Source organism: Solanum tuberosum, unplaced genomic scaffold, assembly GCF_000226075.1.
Source record: "Solanum tuberosum cultivar DM 1-3 516 R44 unplaced genomic scaffold, SolTub_3.0 scf00283, whole genome shotgun sequence".
Lineage (NCBI taxonomy): Eukaryota > Viridiplantae > Streptophyta > Magnoliopsida > Solanales > Solanaceae > Solanum > Solanum tuberosum.
Genome location: NW_006239207.1, coordinates 738,158 through 761,454, shown reverse-complemented (window position 1 = coordinate 761,454; position 23,297 = coordinate 738,158). Strand labels below are relative to the sequence as shown.

Here is a 23,297-nt window from a genome sequence, read left to right as displayed (position 1 = left end):
AAGCAAGGTTTAGTGTCCGGAGATGATGGAGTTGGAAGAGGCTGCTATTGGGATGAATAGTACCCAAAAGCAGACTGCAACTAAGGTCCAATCCGATAACATGACCGGTTAACATGTCACAAGTTACCCCGTCCCAACTGCAGCAATCCCTACTCTCATTCCAAGACTTTGTTTTTGGGATATCAAAATATCTCTCATAATGCAGATCAGTCTCATCCCAACAGCTAGGTTGGTCAGAGATTTGAAAGGATTGTTTGAAGTGAAGCAAAGCAAAAGCTTCAGTGGGAGAGCAAACATGATGCATCATCACAGAGGAAGAAGAAAAACTTTCACTAATTACCGACAAAAAACAGACTAGTGAATAAAAGAAAAAGACAAGTCCCATCTTTTTTCTCTTTTTTTTTTTTTTTTTGTATTCAGCAAATAATAGAATGTTATGTTTTTACAAACCAATCATCATTATCCATATATATATACTAGTTTCTGAGTTACGCTCCTGTAATTTCTGCACAAATTCTACTCTCTCTAGACCCCACTTGTGAAATTATATTGAATATGCAATTATTGTTGTTGACTTGTCTATCATGTGTTATATTCGATCGTAGTTTTTTTTTCCCGAGTATCACCTGTGTATTTTGTGCTTCGAATATCGCTTTATTTTATTGTCATATTATTCATTCATCTGTATGTTGTACTACTCTTCTTTTCATATTATTTTATTGTTGTTATTACTTTTACTTTTGTATTCCCTTTTTCAAAATGCTTGGCCATGCTTTATTTTTAGCCAAGGGTCTATTGAAAGCAACCTCTCACGCACACTCTACTTTTCTCTAGACCCCACTTGTGAGATTACACTGAATATGTTATTGTTGTTGTTGACTTGTCTATGGGACTGTGAGGTAAAACATCCAGACAAATAAAATGGGGTACTTGCCCCTCATCTACCACAAACTAATTTGTGGTTGCAAAAAAATTTGTCCCAAATTTAAGTCAATTTCCATAAAGACTCGAGTCTTTAATTCTTGGTGGCCAGTACCAATTATTCCAAATTTGTTTTCTCTAAATGTTGTTTTCATTTCAAGGTCATCCACTATATTTGCCGTGTGTGTTACGCAAAACAATGTGAATTGGTCCTGTTACGTAACACACACTGTAGAAAAATTTGGTGCAGAACTTGTAACAAATTTCCAATGAAAGATACTATTGCTTGACTAAGTCAAGTGAGAATGTTACAGTGGAATTTTGAAGTCATTGAACCAATTAGTGGTTCATGTTACATTCTACATATTTTAATTTGAGACCACAAGATACAAAAAAAAAAAATTACTTTTTTAAATTCCATGTCAAGTCAAAACCATACAAGCATACTGAAACAAAGGGATTAGTATCTAAATTCTCAGATAAGTGAACACTTATAAAATACTTCAGATTTACCTATAAGCTGTTACCAATTACCATATTTGCTTCTAAACAACTGATGTTGTTGGATATTTTTGATGACGGACATAATTGGTTGCTCACATTACAACTTGTATTTTATTCTCGAAAGCAACCTCTCTATCTCTACCTCATAGAGATAAGGTCTCTGTACACTCTACTTTTCTTAAACCCCGACTTAAGGAATTACACGGGGTATGCTATTGTTGTTGTTGGTGACTTGTCTATGGAAGTGCGAGGTTTAAATTAAAGAAAGAAAAGAAAAATATCCAGACAAATAAAATGGGGTACTTAATTTCCCCCTCATAATTTGTCTATTTCCAAAAAGACTGACCAAGTTTTTCAGTCTTGGTTGATAGTACCAATTATACAATATTTGTTTTGCTCAACTTTGGCATAAACTGAGAGAAAATAATACAACTTTGGCATCACTAAATACACAACTTGTGGTCCATGGATGAGTACTAGTCACTTCTAACAACTCGTCACTCATATTTTGTAGTGTTTCACAAGACTTTTTAGAAAACGGAGAAGACTTGAGAAAATAATTAATACTCACCTATGTTCTAATTTTTCTCTAGATGTGTATTCATTTCGAGGTCATCGACTATCTCTGCAAAAACTACAGGGAAACAAAGGGAGAAATATGATACAGTTCAGCTAGCTTCTTTGGAATTGCTAGGTAGTGGACCGGATAGGGAATTACTCGACAAGTCTAATCTTTGTAGACATTTCAAGCTTAAAATGGACGGGGAAAATGAACCGATAAAGCTGTTATTAGAACGACCCAATTCAGCTAGCACTTGGAAGTTTGAGAATGCATCCAAAAATTCTCCTCCAAAAGATCTAAAAGTGTGAGTTGCTTCAATTTAGAGATTGTTGATGGAATAGTTCCATGAAAGATAACTACAACTAAGGTCTAGACCAATAACAAAACCCGTTAACATGTCACAAGCGACTCCATCCCAACTGCATCAATCCCTACTCTCATTCCAAGAGATTGTTTTTGGGAAAGAATCGCCTCCATATCACTAAGTCACAGGTTAACAGGTAGTTCCTTCTACTAAAATAACACATATAAGTTGCTATCAAAATATATACAAACAACAAACAGAAAATTAAGAAGAAAAAATAAAAATAAAAGTTCAGTTAGACAACAAACTAAAATACATCACAAAGACACTTAGTACTTCCAATCTTCAATTAAATGCGCTGTCCCTCCCTTCTCTTCTTTGACCTTCTCATTTTCTTGGGGAAAATGCCTTCAAAAAATTCCACAAACCATTTTGATTTATGATATTTAAACATAAGGCTCCACACAACAGTTCCAACAACGAGTCCAAAACTGTAGCCTATGACTACTAATTCCCAAGTAAATCCACTTAAAAAATATGACTCGTCTTCATCTTCTTCAGAGTCCAAGCAGGAAATGTGTCATTTATAGCGTTATTCCCCATATCAAGAACTTCTAAACCACTACAGTTGAGCAACTAATAGCTATTATACAATATATTAATCATCGAAAAATTAATTTAGAGACATTTATATTGCAATTTATAGTTTTTAAATAAAATTTGTAAATATATAAATTATTAAAAATGTTTTTACTCTATTATCTCAATTTATGTGACATTAATAAAATTTGGGAAGTTGACTGATATTCATTTTATATTTTTTTTTAAAATTACTAATTATTATAATTAATAATATTAATTACATAATTTCTAAATATGAAAATTATTAAAATTCTATTAATATTAAATGACAAGAATGCCCTTTAATAAGAAGTTTAATTCCAAGAAACACACATTTCATCGTCAACATGTGTGTTCTAGCCTCTTATACTAATGTATAATAATATAATATAATATATGATATAATATAATGTAATGTATAATATATATTATTAGTTAAAAAAAAGGTACATTTAGTTATGTTATTTTAATTTTGACTAAAGAAAAATTTATTTCTAACTTATTTTATTATAAATAAAATGTGTTTAATAGTATATAATATATATAAATATTTTTAAAAAAAACTAATCCATTAAATAAGAAAAGAGAATTTTTGGATAAACTATTAGCGATACTGATAGTTAGGGGTGTTCACAGTTTGGATAAAAACCGATCCAAACCAAAAAACCGAACCAAATTGATAAAATAAAATCGATTTTATTTGGGTTTGGTTTGGTTTGGTTTTAGATTTTTGAAAACCGATAGTATTTGGTTTGGATATGATTTATTCAAAAAAATCGAAGAAATAACCGAACCGAACCGATGAATTATATACATATATTTTATTAATATATATACTTAATTTATTGTTTTTATAAACAATTTTAAAGATCTTATACATATTTTCATTAAAATTTCTTTATAATTTACTTATTAAAAACAAAAATTCCCAAGATGAAATATTTATCTTATTGATTTCATGTATATGAGTGTCTACGTCAATTCTTTGTGGGACTGAAAATGTTATTGTCTCTTCCTTCTAGGCCAATATAGTGAATTTTAAAGCTTTACTGATAGTAAATTTAGTGATCGAAAGTTCAGTAATTTAAGTCATTCTAACTATTTTTCATTTTGAATGGATTGTTGTCACTTTTTTCACATTTTAAATGAATTGTTTCTTTTATTTTTGTGTATGGTTAATAACCGAATAACCGAACCAAACCAAACCAAAACCGATAACCAACAAACTGATAAATGTATATTATATTTGATTTGGTTTGATTTTGATAATTTTAAAACCGATTAAGTTGATTTGATTTTGATTTTTAGTTTGGTTTTAATAATTTAAAAATCAATTAAATTGATTTGATTTTAATTTTAATCAATAACCGATCTAAACCATCCGTGAACACCCCTACTGATAGTTTTGAATCAAATTGTGATAAAGAGAGATATTTTTATATTTAATTATTTTTTCAATTTAATATAGTTTGGATTTTTTAATAGTAAAATTATTAATAAAATCTAAATGGATAAAGACATCATGGGAATACGAGAAACCTTATCCATCCTCATCATTGTCACGTCACACTCTATCACTAGAAGATAAAATTGACATATTTCATCTTTAGCATCCTTTATTATTATTACTATACTATAAAAATAAAAACATTAATGTAAAAAGTTTATAATAATATATATATCCTCCTTCAGTAACCATTTTTTTATATTGTTGTTAGATATTCATCTTGAAGCTAAAAAAAGATACAATGTTGGCTATATTTCACAAGGGATTTGCTCATCCTCCTGAAGAATTAAATACTCCTGCATCAAAAAAATGCTTACTTCCTCAACAAACACTTCAAAAACTCATCTCGACTCGTTCATTTGACACCTCTTATGTTACCTTTGGATCGGAGATGCTGCTGCTCTTGCTTTTGTTCGTCCAAATTGCACTTCCTTGCTCAATCACACACAAAGGTAAAATAATTATTACAAATTTTAGTACTTTTTTCGTTATATTTTATGTGATACTGTTTAATTTGTGATACGATAAAATTGTATTATGAATATCCTTGTATTAGGGTATAGGTGGCTTAGATCGCACTACTTAGGAGTTGGAGTGAGTCATTTTTTGTCAAATTCTGTGTGAACTCGAAATGCTTAGTGAATTATGCTGCCTAATTAGAAAATTATATTTTTTGTTAAGAGATTTATACACGAAGATATAGAGTATTTCAAGTACTTATATTATTAAAAACTAAGATAAGCTTAAATGGACTGATATGAACACTAAAGATGACCCCAAATTAGCTACAAATTTGGTCACTTGTTCATTGCTAAATACTTCGTCTCGTTTAGTTGTCGTGTATATTAAAAATAATTATTTTTATATATTTCCCAATTTAATGAATCAAGAAAAAAAGTACTCTTGATAATGTTCAATCCATTATGTCAATGTATAAACCTTTGAAAAAGCTCAAAATTAGCCCATCATCACAACATTATAGCCTTAGATCAAGCGAAGACGGGGTGGAGCCTGTAGCTCAGACGATTAGAGCACGTGGCTACAAACCACGGTTTCGTTCTCCTTTTGCTCTAGATGATCCTCCATCAAGTAATTGTCACATTAATTGGCAATCACTTACTCAAAATCAAACTAATGATTTCTTTTGCACCTCAAAGTTGCTTTAATCAGTGTCGAACCACTGACAATGGGACGAGGACGACTACAATGATGAATGTTTATGGCACTGTCTCACAACGCCATTGGGGAAAATGGGTAGCAGAGATTCGCCTTCCTCGTAAAAGAACTAGACTTTTGTTAGGCACGTTTGGAAGTACTGAAGAAGCTGCTTTTGCTTACGATGTCGAGGCCTCTAGGCTCAGAGGAACAGATGCACGTCTTAATTTCCCACATCTGGTTTTGGCCTTTGATATGTTCAATTCTTGAAAATTTGATCTTGTTCGAGAGCTTTGTTTTGTCGTAGGTAGAATCAGAATTTGAAATTTATGAGTTTGGAACTAGTGATTGAATTCATAGCTTATTTTAGTTATTACTGAATTCACAATTACATATTTGATGAAATTTTTAATAGGGAAAAGAGACAAATATATCCAAATTATCGTAAATGGTATGCAGATACCCTCTGTCCTATTTTTAGGACATTGGTACCCCTACCGTCCAAAAACTAGAGCATATATACCCCTTTATACTAATGGGCATACACGTGTCATAATCTTATCCACCGACTCGACATTTTATTAAATATTAGATTGACGGATAAGATTGCACCACATGTCCCTATTTAGTCTTCCGTTACAGTGAAAGGCATATATACTCTAGTTTTTGAACGTCAGGGGCACCAATGTCCTAAAAGTATGACGGAGGGTATTTGCATACCATTTACAATAGTTCGAGGTATATTTATCCCTTTTCCCATTTTAATATATGATCAAAGCAAAATTTCATTAACTTAGTCCAAGCCGTAGACAGTACTATAGCTCCGCCCCCGTTTATAACTACAAAAATATCTATTATTATGCCTACTCTTAGCATTTATTTGAATAGCAACCTCCATGATCAATATTGTAATCTCGAAAGTTATATTTCTTTAATTGTGATCGTTTCACACCCTTTTCGTTTACTATTCAAATTTTACTAGTACATGTACTTCATTTTGATCTAACAACTCGTCATTTCATTGATTGATAGGCCACAATTCAAACAGATAATGAACAAGTGTATACTTATTGTGTCTATGACTCCGATATTTCAACTGGATTTGGCGTTGGCGCCTTCTTATTTCTCATGGCTGGACAAATCCTTATAATGGTGGCGAGTCGTTGCTTCTGTTTTGGAAAGCCTTTGAGCCCCGGTGGTTCAAGGGGTTGTGCTGTTCTGTTATTCATCATGTGTTGGTATATGACTCACCACAATATATTTTTTCAGACTCGATATAATGTGATAATAATTATTAACCTATGTTTCAGGGTTACATTTTTCATCGCGGAGGTGTGTTTGTTGGCTGGTTCAGTTAGGAACGCGTACCATACAAAGTATAGATCATCGCTCTTGTTTAATGATCGACCTGTATCTTGTGAGACTGTGAGAAAAGGCGTTTTTGCTGCTGGAGCCGCGTTTATTTTCTTCACTAGCATAATCAATAAGTTTTACTTTATCAGTTACTCCAACGCTAAGGATGGAGCTGGACCATATGGTGGAGAAGCTGGTGTGGGAATGGCAGCCTACAAATGAGTGTGATCAATCATGAAGTTCTATATGTATACAATTTTTTCCAGTTTTTAGTTGTACTTGACTTCATATTTTGGTACTCTTGTTTTTTTTTTTTTTGGAGAATGTTTAGGTGTTCAAAGGGTGTTTGATCCTTCTTTGTTTTTTTTTTTTGGTATTGGTGTTTATAAGATAGTATTTTTGAAGACATAAAACCATTAAGTTTACAATATGTATCTAATTGTGATGTCTTTTTGTTAAAGAGAGTCCTTCGCGCAAATTGTTTTTGTGAAAAAGTTAAAGTTGATTTTTTGGAATATGATAGGTTGTTCTAGTAATGTTTCTAGAATAGTATCTAGGATAATTATCTTAAAGAAATATCTAGATATTAGATGCTCTTGAGGAATTAGATATTTGTAGTGAATCATGGAATAGTCTAGATTTTGTAGTATCTAGAACCATCTATAGATAAATATAAATAGGGGATGCTATTGAATATTTGTAACCAACCAAAACTAAAGACAATTCAAGATTCTTCACCATAAACAAGTTCTCCTTTCTAGCTTCCTCTTCTTTGGTTGAATCTTCTGGTCTTAGTTAACGATCTTAGGCTAGCAGAAGGTTTCCGGATAATACTTTTCTTCTGCTATTCTATACAGTTTTGAATAGGCAAATTTAAGCAAGAAGGAGAGTAGTAACATCTTATTATCCACATGAACTAGTAGTATGCCTCCTACTCTGTCTCTATAAAAAAACCTACAAGGATCGGAAATCCTTTTTTTTTAGAGAGTCGATGCACTCAGACAGACTCTAATAGCAGTTGTAACCTACTTCACGTCATCAAATATGGGAAAGAGTACCTTTATTTTACTGGAAAGAATTGCTACCATAGGATTTATGACAAGATTTGATGGATCAAATCATTCTAAAAAAGTGAGACTCCATCTAAATCTTTTACTCCTTGGGTGAGACATTCTGTTCTATGAACACCCCCAAGTCCACAGAATGATTCACTTTCAAGAAATTAGATATTCTTTTTGAAAAAGTAAATAAATAATATAAAATAAATAAATTAAAATAGAAAGCGTGATTAATTCTTGACCAATGGCGTTGCTTATAGTAATGTAGACGTTATTCGAATGGATTTTGTCAATATGTAAATTCACATTAATCTATATAATAATTTATAATGTAAATTGACAATTGACACAGTACTCACTTGAAGGGTTAAAACTCTGGCGTCATTTGGAAAGAAAAACTGCATTACTATTCTGCACGCTTCGATACATTTGTTTAGCTACAAAATTTATCTATCGTTAATTACATATATATAATCTTGAAAAGCACTATAGATAGGTGGGATGGGATCAGGAGCAGGGGTGAAGCGTGGAGGGCGTTGGGGGTGCGATCATACAGAAGATATAATGAGCTTAAAATGTCACGTGTAACACTTATTTATTTTGGGAAAATGCATAAGTACCCCCCAGCCTATGCCCAAAATCCCCGAGACACACCTAACCTTTACTAAGGTCCTATTACCCCCCGAACTTATTTTATATATAATTTTCTACCCCTTTTCAGTCTACGTGGCACTATCTTGTGGGTCCAACGCGTGTTGATAATTTTTTCAAGGACAGTGCCACGTAGCCGAAAAGGGGTAGAAAATTAATTAAAAAATAAGTTCGGGGGTAATAGGATCTTACTAAAGGTTAGGTGTGTCTTAGAGATTTTGGGCGGGGTACTTATGCATTTTCCTATTTATTTTTTTATTCTTAAGAAATTTGATTTCTTAATTATAAAAAAATATAATTTTTAAATTTTGATCAACTAACCATGATTTTTTAAAATAAAAAACATGTGTCGTCCCTACTAAACACACTTTTCTTGGTGGAGAAACCCAATCAAGAAGCAACAAAGCTATAAAAAGCACGCTTGTTCTTGTCTGACTTCACCATTTTAGTGCTTTTGACTTTTGACTTCTTACTAATTTATATATATATACTAGATAATGTTGCCCGTGCTATGCACGGGCCCAATAATATAAATGGTATATTTTGGGGCTAATAACCGAGTTTTTGAAGCGATTCTTTGCGTGGATAAAGGAATAAGTTTTTTTTATCACAAACATGTACTTTCTTTGATGCTATTTAAGGCATAATAAAACTACCCACATACAACATTTTTGAAATATTTTATGTTGTCAATTATCATGATTTATAGTATTTTTACGCAATTTTTAAATATAAAAAAAATAAGACAAATAAATTAAAATGGACCCAATATATGTTATTTTTGTTGTCTCAATTTATGTGACACAAATGAAATTTGGAGAGTCATCCAAATTTTCATATTTTTTTTAAAAATGTTTGAAGTTATTAATTATTGTGATTTATAATATTTTTATGTAACTTTGAAATAATGTACATTACTGGTCACTTTGTCCTAATTTATGTGATATGGATAAAATTACAAAATTAACCCTTTTAAAATGTCTTTAAGATATTTTAAGTTATTAATTATTATTATTTATAATACTTTTTTGGTAATATTAAAATGATATGTGTTACAAAATTAACCCTTTTAAAATAACGCGTGTTGATAATTTTTTTAAGGATAGTGCCACGTAGCCGAAAAGGGGTAGAAAATTAATTAAAAAATAAGTTCGGGGGTAATAGGATCTTACTAAAGGTTAGGTGTGTCTCAGGGATTTTGGGCGGGGTATTTATGCATTTTCCTATTTATTTTTTTATTCTTAAGAAATTTGATTTCTTAATTATAAAAAAAAATATAATTTTTAAATTTTCGATCAACTAACCATGATTTTTTAAAATAAAAAACATGTTTCGTCCCTACTAAACACACTCTTCTTGGTGGAGAAACCCAATCAAGAAGCAACAAAGCTATAAAAAGCACGCTTGTTCTTGTCTGACTTCACCATTTTAGTGCTTTTGACTTTTGACTTCTTACTAATTTATATATATATATTTAGTATAAAATAGGGAAAAATGATACATATACTCCAAACTATCGTAAATGGTATGCAGATACCCTTCGTCATACTTTTGGGGCATTGGTGCCCCTGCCGTCCAAAAACTAGAGCATATATACCCTTTATACTAACAAACATACACATGTTATAATCTTATCCACCGACCCGACATTTATTAAATATCGGATTGACAGATAAGATTGCGTCACGTGTCCTTATTTAGTCTTCCGTTAGAGTGAAGGACAAATATGCTCTAGTTTTTGGAAGACAGTGGCACCAATGTTCCAAAAATATGACGGAGGGAATTTGCACACCATTTACGATAGTTTGAAGGTATATTTGTCCTTTTTTCCCTATAAAATAGTACTCCCTATGTTCTAATTTATGTGACTTACTTTCCTTTTTAGTCAGTTCCAAAAAAAATGACACACTTCCATATTAAGTAACAATTTAACTATGAAATGTCTATTTTACCCTTAATGAAATGATTTACAGCCACACAAATTTCTATCATTCATTTTGGACCACAAGTTTTAAAAGTCTTCCTTTCTTTCTTAAACTCCCTGTCGAGTTAAACTATCACACATAAAATGGGACGGAGGGAGTATATATTATCTAAGCATTTTTTTTTGCTTATATTTTGTAAATTCGTATGGCGAAGTGTTTAGGGCCGTAAATATCCTTTTTTATTTTTATTCTTGAAATAAAACTTCTAGATTAATGTATTTGACCTTTGAAATAAAAAATAATAATTCATTACTAATCACAAAAGCAAGTAGTGAGGTAAAACAAATCTATCTCTTAACCTACAAGCAATACTGGGTTGGCTTCTACTAAATTGCAAGAGTCATGCCTATCTAGGTTAATGAAAACATGCAATCACAAATGACTTTTTTCTCTGTCTCTTTGGTGTACATATGTGAAAAGAATATATTGTTTAATTTACTATTCTCTTTCAACTTATTTATCTTACTTTTATGTCGTTATTAATTTAACAACTCTTTAATTTTAACATTTCATATAATATGTTTAAAGGACACGATTAAAAAATATTTACATTATACGTATCTTTACTTTATTAATAATATAAGATTCGAAATTTTTTTTACTTTCTTAAACTTCACGCCAAGTAGCGGAGGAAGTAGTTGATAAAGAAGGCTTCAATAAAATGTCAACATCCATATTTTCTTCATTTCTTGTCATCTTTACCAAATAAAACCTAAGTTCACTCGTCATCATATTTCTATCATATTTTGCTTCAATGCCCTTTTCTTCCCTCCTCATGTTGATGTTTTTTCAAATTTTCATTCATACATACTTCAAGAAAATCACCTCGTACGAGCACACAAAAAATGGAAAATATCGAATCGATTGATAATGTTCAATCCATTATGTCAATGTATAGACCTTTGAAAAAGCTCAAAATTAGCCCATCATCACAACATAATAACCTTAGATCAAGTGGAGACGGGGTGGAGCCTGTAGCTCAGAGGATTAGAGCACATGGCTACGAATCACAGTTTCCTTTTCCTTTTGCTCTAGATGATCCTCCATCAAGTAATTGTCACATTAATTGGCAATCACTTACTCAAAACCAAACTATGATTTCTTTTGCACCTCAAAGTTGCTTTAATCAGTGTCGAATCACTAACAGTGGGACGAGGACGACTACGATGATGAATGTTTATGGCACTGTCTCCTCCCCTGCACCTAAACGGTACAGGGGAGTGAGACAACGCCACTGGGGGAAATGGGTAGCAGAGATTCGCCTTCCTCGTGAAAGAACTAGACTTTGGTTAGGCACGTTTGAAAGTGCTGAAGAAGCTGCTTTTGCTTATGATGTCGAGGCCTTTAGGCTCAGAGGAACAGATGCGCGTCTTAATTTCCCACATCTGTTCCTCGGGGACCTGGCCCCGACTGATAATAACATAGACGAGACTAACTCAGCATCGTCAAGTACTACTTCATTCGCGAAAAATCCTTCTCAAATCCAAAACAATAAACGGTGCATCAGGCAATGTCGGAACAAAAACAGGGTACCTTCAGCCATGGAACAGAGTACCTCTGTTTTAGACAGAGAAATAAGTATGCAGGCTAAGGCCGCGTACAATAAACCCTTGTGGTATGACCCTTCCCAGGACTTTGTGCATAACGAGAGCTTAGTGCACGAGACTTTCCAAATAAAGATGTTAGATGGGAGCGATTTTTATGAATCGACACCAAAATATACTTGTAGTATACAACAAGAAAATAGTGATATATGGAAAAATGTACTTCAATCCAGTCCATTTGGGAATTACAGTATTTGCACTGATGATAATTTGCAGCAACAGCAGCAGCAGTGTGATTTCACTATTACTGATCCAGGCTTCGGGGACGATGTTTTCGACTTTTCCTCCAATCCCCTGGAATAGATGGTTACTTCCACGCACCATGGGCGGAGCTACGGGGGTTCCTGGGTGGTCGGCTGAATACTCTTTGTCGGAAAATTACACTGTATAAGTCAAATCTTACTTTATATTGATATATAATAGCATTTTGGGGACGATCTTTTCAACTTTTCCTCTATAGCCGTGGAATAGGTAGTAACTTCCAGAGGCGGATTCAGGGCGAGTTCTGAGTTGAAGTGAACCTATTGATTTCAACTTAGAACTTTACAGTCGAATTTAGAATTTAAACTGAATTAATTGTACTTTTTAATTATGGATATAGAATATCTTTTTATTTTTGTTTTTTTTTACTTCTACATATATGTCATGTGACAAAAATATTGGGTTTGATTGAACCCATAGTTGAACTACTGCATCTGCCTCTACGTATGATAAGATCACACTTATTTTAAATTCACCTATTCTAAGTTTAAATTCATCTCTAGCGATGGTTGCCGCTCTCATATGGACTATGAAATTTGTCAAATGAGCATGAAATAAACATTAAAGATCCCAAATATGACATCAGAAAATAAGTAAGAAATCCACTTATTCACATCAAAAAATAAATAAGAATTCACTTATTTTTTAAGAATATATCTTCCGAAAAAATTATTTTACCCCCTAAATTCCTTTTCTCCACTTCTCAAACCATGGAACCAAAGTCCCCATATTCTATATTCAAGTATATAGCTTGAGTTTTTGTAAATTGTAGGCCACTACAGTTTTATTTTAGTTTAGTTTCATGATTTTTTAGGAGACTTCTTAATTTTTAGATATAAGAAGCCCATTTAAAACTGTCATCTTTTTTCTATTCATTTTACAAGTGGTCAGATGATCTTAATTTGAATAAGGATTACCCAAAAAATGTTATGCTCTCTTCATTTCTCTTTAACTTTTTTAAAAAACATTTTTATTATTATTTTGGCTCAATTTCTTCCAATAAAATAAGATTAAAATAGACACATAACACATCCACATAAAAATTTAAATTTATGCAAGAGTTCTTCATGTATTTGCATTAAATATTCAAGTATATTACTATCAAATACCATGAGTACACGTTTCAATATTATTTCATCATCAAATCTAGTAGTGAACAAACCTTAAAAAAACTAACCAATTAATGTTTCCATATTTTTCTTCTATTTTTTCATCAAATCTCAATATCCAATTATATCCACTAGGAATTTTTTTTAGTTTTTGCAAGTTTTGCTATTTTTAGTAAATTTCGTTATCTTCAACACACTATAAAAGGTGACATCTAACATATCACACATATATCTTCTATAATTCACTATACAAAATGTCTTATACGAAAAGAAGTTGCATTTCTGGGCTCTTTCTCTTGTTCTTAGCTCTTGCTTGTGAAGTGAATTCCGGGTTTATAGGAGTTAAGGATTCTCATTTTGAACTCAATGGATCCCCTTTTCTATTCAATGGTTTCAACTCATATTGGTTGATGCATGTTGCTGCTGACCCTACTGAGAGATACAAAGTCACTGAGGTTATTAAAGATGCATCTACCGCTGGTCTTTCTGTTTGTCGTACTTGGGCTTTTAGTGATGGAGGTGATAGAGCATTACAAATATCACCTGGTGTTTATGATGAACGTGTTTTTCAGGTAAAGGTTTGTTATTATAGTTTTGATAACTTTTACATTATCGCGTTGTAATGCATGTGAGTCTCTTAATTAGATAGTACTTGTTTTAATTGTTTCTAAATTTAGGGCTTGGATTTTGTGATCGCGGAAGCTAAGAAATATGGTGTTCGTTTAATCTTGAGCTTTGTAAATCAATGGAACGACTTTGGAGGAAAAGCTCAATATGTTTGGTCGGCGCGAAATGCAGGAGCTCAGATTAGTAATGATGATGAATTCTATACTCATCCTATGCTCAAAAAATACTTGAAGAACCACATTGAGGTATATATGGGGTAATTATTATTTAATACATATAAACAACTTTTTTATTAATAATATTATGAAATTGTTACAGAAAGTGGTTAAGGTTGAATAGTATTACTAAAGTTGCTTACAAAGATGATCCAACAATCATGGCATGGGAATTAATGAATGAGCCTCGCGATCAAGCTGACTATTCAGGAAAAACTGTTAATGTAAGTCCCAATTCAAGTTCAAATTAATTGAATTTTAGAAATATCAAATCTATAATTGACGTTTTTGACTAATAATGTTACAGGCTTGGGTTCAAGAAATGGCAAGTTTTGTGAAGTCATTAGACAACAAACACTTGTTAGAGGTTGGAATGGAGGGATTTTATGGTGATTCAATTCCTGAAAGGAAATCAGTTAATCCTGGTTATCAAGTTGGAACAGATTTCATTAGTAACCATCTTATCAATGAGATTGATTTTGCTACTATCCATGCATACACTAACCAATGGTAGTTTTTACATCTTTTCTCTACATACAATTTCATATGTTTTCATTATATAGGTCTAAATATTTCTTTATATCGATCGTTATAGGGTATCTGGACAAAGTGATGAAGCACAATTGGTGTGGATGGAAAAGTGGATAACAAGTCATTGGGAAGATGCAAGAAATATATTAAAGAAACCTTTAGTACTTGCTGAATTTGGAAAGTCTAGTAGAGGTCAAGGATCAAGAGATTTATTTGAGTAGTGTATATAGAAATGTGTATAATTTGGCAAAAGAAGGTGGAACAATGGCAGGAAGTTTAGTATGGCAACTAATGGCACATGGAATGGAGAATTATGATGATGGTTATTGTATTGTTTTGGGACAAAATCCTTCAACTACACAAATTATTTCAGACCAAGCTCATATCATGACAGCTTTGGCTCATTCTTTCAATTGAGTGAAAAGGCATCAAGATCACCATTATACAATAATCAAATTATAAGAGGATTTGAATGATCTTAAATCCATCATTTTTAAGTATTATTAATTTGAGATGATATTACCAAACATGTTGAAGTTGATTAATTAAACTCAAGAATGTAATTGAATAAATTATTTTAGTAAAAAGGAAAGTTATGTTTTATGTCCTCTTGTTTTTATTTTGAGTTTAATTTTTTAGTTTGAAAGCAAAGATTAAGAACACTAATTTTAATTCACAAAATAATACATGCAATTATATTGCTATCAAGCATATACAAACAAAAAAAAGAAAATTAAAAAAACAGAAAAGTCCACTCCTGCAATCTTCCATTAAGTCCGTCGCCTCTGAGCTCTCTTCATTGACCTTCTCATTTTCTTGGGATAAATGCCTTCAAAAAATTCCACAAACCATTTTGGCTTACGATATTTAAACATGAGGCTCCACACAACAGTTCCAACAACTAGTCCACAGCTGTAACCTATGACTACTGATTCCCACGTAAATCCACTAAAAAAATATGACTCGTCTTCAGACTCCAATGGTTGAGGAGCATGGGATGGATCACTCGTTCTACATTGCTTTGATAAAGGAGGACCACATAGATCAAGGTTACCGCCATACGAGTCATTTTCAAATGTGTTGAATTGTGGACCAAGAGGAATTGGTCCGAAGAGAACATTCTGAGAAACGTTTAACTTTTCCAGAAATGTTAGCCTTGTCAATTCCTGCGGAATCTTTCCAGTGAGCCGGTTCCAAGAGAGATCTAACGCTTCAAGCATATTCAATTGCCCCAATTCCATTGGAATATGACCTATGAGATTGTTATGGGATAAATTGAGCAGCCAAAGTGAGCTGAGATCCTTTAGTGTTTTCGGAATGACACCTTCAAAATAGTTGCTCGAGAGGTCTATGGTTGTCATAATTGTGCTGATTCTTTCTAGCGCAATTTCCTGGCCTTTGATCACCAAACTCACAGAATCCTCATACGATGTGTCAAATGCTTTCATGTACTTGATCTGTCCTGTGTCTTCACCATCTAATTTAATCATTGCCTTGAAGTTTCCAAAAACTTTTGCAGGGAGTGAGCCACTGAATTTGTTACGCGAAAGATCAAAAATTCGCAACTTCGGAAAGCAAAACGTAGTCTGACAAGTACTAATTGGTCCATGGAACATATTAGACTTTAATATTAAGACCTGCAGTTGTTCAAGTGTTCCTATCCAAGCAGGAAATGTGTCATTTATAGCGTTATTCCCCATATCAAGAACTTCTAAACCACTACAGTTGAGCAACGACATAGGGAGAATTCCTTCAAAGTGATTGTCATTCAAGACAATGGTACTCAATGAAGTGCTCTATGCACATAATGGGGGAAGACTCCCTGTGAAATTGTTCCTTCTTAAGTCCAACACTGTTAGACTAGACATGCTTCCCAAGCAACTTGGAATCGAGTTACTGAAGTCGTTGCGTGATAAATCTAGAAATTGAAGATTTCCCAAGCAACTTGGAATCAAGTTACTGAAGTTGTTGAGTGATAAATCTAGAAATTTAAGATCGCTCATGTTACAAATGGATGAAGAGAGTGGACCCTGAAGGGAGTTAAATTTAAGATCAAGATACCTTAGATTATGGAAATGAAATTGTTGTAGGTGGCCTGTTAAAGAATTATGCGAAAGATTTAGGTAGTACAAGTAGTCCCACCTTATGCTACTAAACCAGTTTGGGATTTGGCCACGAATCTTATTGTTAGAAATATCCAAGACCGTAAGTGTCTTTACATTTCTCAAGAAGTGTGGAAAATCCTTCAGTTCACAAGACGATAAATGCAAATCTTGTAGGCTAGGAAAAGTGATGTGTATTCCCTCATCGAAGGTGATGTTATTTGATGAAAGGGTGAGGGTAGAAAGGTTTGTGAGACTCGCAAGTGATTGAGGAAATGAACCACTGAGTTGATTATGGCTTAAATCTAGGTAATCTAATGTTGAGTTTGTTTTGAACTCATCGGCTAGTCCACTAAATTGATTATGTTGGAGAGACAATGAAGATAGCAAAGGGAGGCTAAACACCGAAGATGGTATGGTACCATTCAGTGAGTTGTACGACAGATCCAGTTTGGTTAGCTCTTGAGGCATGCTCACATTATTAGGCAGTGGGCCAGATAGGGAATTACTCGACAAGTCTAAGTCTTGAAGATGTGTCAAGCTTACAATTGTAGAAGGAAACGAACCGATGAAGCTGTTGTTATGAAGATATAAAAAACGTAGCTCTTGGAGGTTAGAAAAAATATCGGGAATTTCACCTGAAAAGGAGTTGGACGAGAGATCTAGGGATGTGAGGTGCTTCAATTTAGAGATTGTGGAAGGAATATAGCCGGTGAAATGATTATTAAGAAAATTCAAGATATTCAAGGAACTCAAGGTGCCAATTGAATCAGGCAGCTCACCGGAGATTCCTGTGAATGAAATATCCAGCTCCAACAGAGTGTTGCTCGGGTGGATCTTTGGTAAAACTCCTTTGAGAAGATCATTGTCACTCAAATAGAGCCTTTCCAATCCTGGCAGAAGGAAAAAGCTCTCTGTGATAAAACCTCGCAGATTAGTATGTCTAAGATCCACGTACCTTAAGGAGAAAGAAGAAATATTCACAGGTATTGAAGATGAGATGTTGACACCACAGAGAGAAACTACCTCCAGATTTGTGAAGTTTTGAAGAATTGTTTCAAATGTTCTCTCATCAAGTTCACATTCATAACAATTAAGTTCAAGTGAAACCAAATTGGAAAGGTATGATATTTCTGTTGGAATTTCCCCTACAAAGAAAGATTGAGAAAGGTTGAGATGCCTCAAATTCGTCAATCGGCCAATGTTATGTGGGATTGAAGAAGAATAGAAGTCATTGCGAGCAAGGTTTAGTGTCTGGAGATGATGGAGTTGGAAGAGGCTGCTATTGGGATGAATAGTTCCATTAAGCAGACTGCAACTAAGGTCCAATCCGATAACATGACCGGTTAACATGTCACAAGTTACCCCGTCCCAACTGCAGCAATCCCTACTCTCATTCCAAGACTTTGTTTTTGGGATATCAACAAAGGTCATATCTGGCAGATTAATCTCAACCCAACAGCTAGGTTGGTTAGAGATTTGAAAAGATTGTTTGAAGTGAAGCAAAGCAAAAGCTTCAGTGGGAGAGCAAACATGATGCATCATCACAGAGGAAGAAGAAAAGCTTTCACTAATTACCAACAAAAAACAGACAAGTGAATAAAAGAAAAACAGAATTCCCATCTTCTTTTTTTTAATTTTTTGTATTCAACAAAAAACTGAATGTTCTGTTCTTACAAATCAATCATCATTATCCACATATATATACTAGTTTATGAGTTACACTTACGTAATTTTTGTGAAATTATGCCTCTAATGAGTAATAAAATGCAATAACTTTTAAAAAAAATAAATTAAAAGTGTTTTGACAAGAAACATTAAATGAGGGTTGTATTTTATTGTTAAAAAATTAATTCCTTTCATGCTCGTAACGGTAAATTTTAAATTTTAGTTACTAATTAAAATTTCAATCAAGTCACCAATGAAAAATACATATTTACGATATTCAGAAATTCATATAAAATTGAATTAAAGTAGTCTAATAGAAAGAAAAACAAACAATAAAAAAATAGAGAAGAAAAAAATACAACATACACATTCTTGTTACGACTTTAATCATAACAATATAGATGGAAAATGATATACATTATCAGTACATAATTTTTAGAGTTTTTTTCCACGTCTTCTCCCATAATCAATCAAAATTCAAGAATCTTCTTCACCGAGTCAAACTAAAACATGAATAAAGTAGTATATATAATTAACATTAAGCTAAGAGGTGGAAGGTGCTACCACCTAAGCAACCCCTCTTGTCCATACATGTCTAGGATACTAACTTCATGATTCGAACTCAAAATTCTATCACTTCCCATAGAATTTGTGGAGATTGACTTGTCTATCTTGTATTATATTCGTAATTTTATTTTCCCAGGTATCACACGTGTATCTTGTGCTTCGAATACCGCTTTATTTTGTTTTCATATTGTTCATTCATCTGTATATTATACTACTCTTCTTTTCATATTAATTTGTTGTTGTTATTACTCTAATTTTCGTAATCCCTTTTTCAAAAAGGCCTGGCCATGCTTTATTTTGAGTCGAGTGCCTATCAGAAGCAACCTCTCATAGAGATAAGGTCTGTGCACATTCTACTTTTCTCTAGACCCCACTTATGAGTTTATACTGAATATGTTATAGTTGTTATTGACTTGTCTATCGGACTGTGAAGTAAAACATCCAGACAAATAAAATGGGGTACTTGCCCCCCATCTACCACAAACTAATTTGTGGTTGCAAAAAAATTGTCCCAAGTGTTAAGTCAATTTCCATAAAGACTCAATCAAGTCTTTAATTCTTGGTTGCTAGTACCAATTATTCCATATTTGTTTTCTCTAAATGTTGTTTTCATTTCGAGGTCATCGACTATCTCTACCGTGTGTGTTACGCAATGTGAATTCGTCCCGTCACATAACACACAGAAAATTTTGGTGTAGAGCTTGTAACAAATTTCCAATTAAAGATACTATTGCTTGACCAAGTCAAGTGAGAAAAATAAAAAAACAATAATTGAAGACGTGATTTAACTCCTGTGTTTACTTGGCATATGCATTTAATGTAACATTAACGATACCGTGTGGAATTTTTCAAACTTATGAGTCACATTCTATAATTTTCCACAAGACTTTTCACATCCATGTAGTTGTAGTAAAAATAGATGTTTAAAAAACTTCCAAGTCTTTAAGCCAATTTCCACAAAGACTACAGGGGGGAAAAAAGGACAAATTATGTTATAGTTGTTATTGACTTGTCTATCAGACTGTGAAGTAAAACATCCAGACAAATAAAATGGGGTACTTGCCCCCCATCTACCACAAACTAATTTGTGGTTGCAAAAAAATTGTCCCAAGTGTTAAGTCAATTTCCAGAAAGTCTCAATCAAGTCTTAATTCTTGTTGCTAGTACCAATTATTCCATATTTGTTTTCTCTAAATGTTGTTTTCATTTTGAGGTCATCGACTATCTCTGCCGTGTGTGTTACGCAAAGCAATGTAAATTCGTTCCGTTACATAACACACGGTAGAAAGTTTTGGTGTAGAGCTTGTAACAAATTTCCAATTAAAGATACTATTGCTTGACCAAGTCAAGTGAGAAAAATAAAAAAAACAATAATTGAAGACATGATTTAACTCCTGTGTTTTACTTAGCATATGCATTTAATGCAACATTAATGATACCGTGTGGAATTTTTCAAAATTATGAGTCACATTCTATAATTTTCCACAAGACTTTCACATCCATGTAGTTGTAGTAGAAATAGATGTTTAAAAAACTTCCAAGTCTTTAAGCCAATTTCCACAAAGACTACAGGGGGAAAAAAGGACAAATATGATGAGATGGAAAATAACTAAATCAGTAGTCGAAGCAAATGCTAAAAATAACTAGGTTCTTACTTAGACCACAAAAAAAATATATTCATGAGATTATTCCAACATTACTTATTATACAGGATATATATTATGTGTCCTGCAGGTGAATTATGTAAAAGGTTTAGGTGCGACAATCAGAGGCGGATCTAAGATTTGGAGGTCCTGGGTGTCACATTGTTCAAGTAAAGCGGGTGGGGTCGGTTACTTTAATTTTAGGGTTACAAATCGAGTTATTTATCTTTTTTCGATTTTTATCTACAAATCGATTAAACATGCATGTTAGTAATATTTTCTTTTAGATATTATGAGATTAAAGAAAACTAAACAATTCAATGTTTTTTTCTTTTTTAGGAATTAGTGGCCTTATTCGCTGAAACTTTGAGGAAAAAAAGATTTTTCATACTAAAATTTGAGCTTGTATAAACTATTGAATAGTGTTAACTTAATATTATCTTCCAATGACTTTATGTGTTGTTGCCAAAATATAACAAAGAGAATACAAATTTTAGTTTCAATCTAGTCCCTATTTAGCAAGAACGTTGGTGAAGATCGAAAGAACCTTCAAATTAAAATAACTCTAATAATAATATTCAATATTTTTAAAACTATTATTTAAATATATTCTTAATAATATTTATGTCACGTTCATAATTCAGTACTCATTAATTGATAAAATAAACATGTGACACTCATATCAAGAGATTAATAATTAGTGAAAGAGAAGGTAAAAGAACTTAAAAATTATGGTGAATAAGAGTCAATATGAATTAATAAAAAATACTAGTAAATAAATAAGAATGAATGAGAGGAAAAAAAAAAAAAAGAACCTTCACACATTAATAAAAATGACAAAAAAAAAAAAGAAAAAAAGAAAGAAAGAGAGAAAAAGCTTGACAAAAAAAGGAAGAAAAAGCTTCAGCTTCCAAAAATCAATGCTGCAACTGAGGTTCGAACCCGCGCTGCCCGTGTGGCAAAGGGCCTGCTTTGCCAATTGGACTGTTCACCACATTGTTTTGTGGGTGGCAAAGAAAATATATAAAACATTTCTTATACATATATACATATATATACAAAGTTTTTTTCGAGATCTGTGGGTGCCGTGGCACCCCACGGCTACCCATAGATCCCCCTGGCGAGAATGAATCCCATCTCATGTTGCTAAACCAGTTAATGATTGAGCCATGAATCCACCAGGAGTCAAGGGACCAAGTCCTTGACTAAGAACAAACAATACAACAGAAATTAAAGCACACACAATATCTCTATATTACTAATTGTGGATCTGTTTCTCTATACAGGCAAAATTCAGAAGCAAATATTTGTTTCTAAACATTTGAGGATCACCTCCATATCTCTAAGTCACAGGTTAACGGGTGGCTCATTCTACTAAAATGAGTAACTTGTTACTTATATTTTGTAGTATTCCACAAGACTTTTTAGAGGATGAAGAAGACTTAACCAATTAATACTCATTATGTCCTAATTTTCTCTAAAAATTGTTTTCATTTCGAGGTCATTGACTATCTCGACAGTGTGTGTTACGCAGGACGATGTGAAATGATCCCATTACGTAACACACATTGTACAGAAATTTTCTGCAGACTTCTAACAAATTTTACTATATTATAGAAGAGTCTAGGAATGACTATCAATGTTCCAATAAGATCACTACTAATGTCCAATATATTTATAAAATATATAAGTGGTCCCCACCACCTTCCACTTAAATACTACATATTATATATTATTAATTACTATACTATAAATCACTACTAATATCCAATATATTTATCAAACTATATAAGTGGGCCCCACCACCTTCCACTTAAATACTACATATTATATATTATTAATTACTATACTATAAATCACTACTAATATCCAATATATTTATCAAACTATATAAGTGGGCCCCACCACCTTCCACTTAAATACTACATATTATATATTATTAATTACTATACTATAAATCACTACTAATATCCAATATATTTATCAAACTATATAAGTGGGCCCCACCACCTTCCACTTAAATACTACATATTATATATTATTAATTACTATACTATAAATCACTACTAATATCCAATATATTTATCAAACTATATAAGTGGGCCCCACCACCTTCCACTTAAATACTACATATTATATATTATTAATTACTATACTATAAATCACTACTAATATCCAATATATTTATCAAACTATATAAGTGGGCCCCACCACCTTCCACTTAAATACTACATATTATATATTATTAATTACTATACTATAAATCACTACTAATATCCAATATATTTATCAAACTATATAAGTGGGCCCCACCACCTTCCACTTAAATACTACATATTATATATTACA

General features: G+C 32.6%; 3 protein-coding genes and 1 pseudogene across 3 annotated transcripts; 2 read left to right on the top strand and 2 right to left on the bottom strand.

Annotated features, from left to right (window-relative positions):
• Positions 1 to 5,625: 5,625 nt before the first annotated feature.
• Positions 5,626 to 7,327, top strand: LOC102597259 (uncharacterized). Its single transcript, XM_006358938.2, has 3 exons — positions 5,626 to 5,814; positions 6,607 to 6,812; positions 6,885 to 7,327. Exons 1-3 carry the CDS (start codon positions 5,626 to 5,628, stop codon positions 7,147 to 7,149), a joined length of 660 nt encoding a protein of 219 aa, XP_006359000.1. The 3' UTR covers positions 7,150 to 7,327.
• Positions 7,328 to 13,849: 6,522 nt separating this feature from the next.
• On the top strand, positions 13,850 to 15,385 carry LOC102596936 (mannan endo-1,4-beta-mannosidase 1-like; annotated as a pseudogene).
• A 230-nt stretch (positions 15,386 to 15,615) lies between these two features.
• Positions 15,616 to 16,894, bottom strand: LOC102596595 (receptor-like protein 12). Its single transcript, XM_015314188.1, has one exon. It carries the CDS (start codon positions 16,705 to 16,707, stop codon positions 15,739 to 15,741), a length of 969 nt encoding a protein of 322 aa, XP_015169674.1. The 5' UTR covers positions 16,708 to 16,894; the 3' UTR covers positions 15,616 to 15,738.
• LOC107062927 (probable leucine-rich repeat receptor-like protein kinase At1g35710) lies at positions 16,765 to 18,716 on the bottom strand. Its single transcript, XM_015314170.1, has one exon. It carries the CDS (start codon positions 18,691 to 18,693, stop codon positions 16,765 to 16,767), a length of 1,929 nt encoding a protein of 642 aa, XP_015169656.1. The 5' UTR covers positions 18,694 to 18,716.
• Positions 18,717 to 23,297: the final 4,581 nt, after the last annotated feature.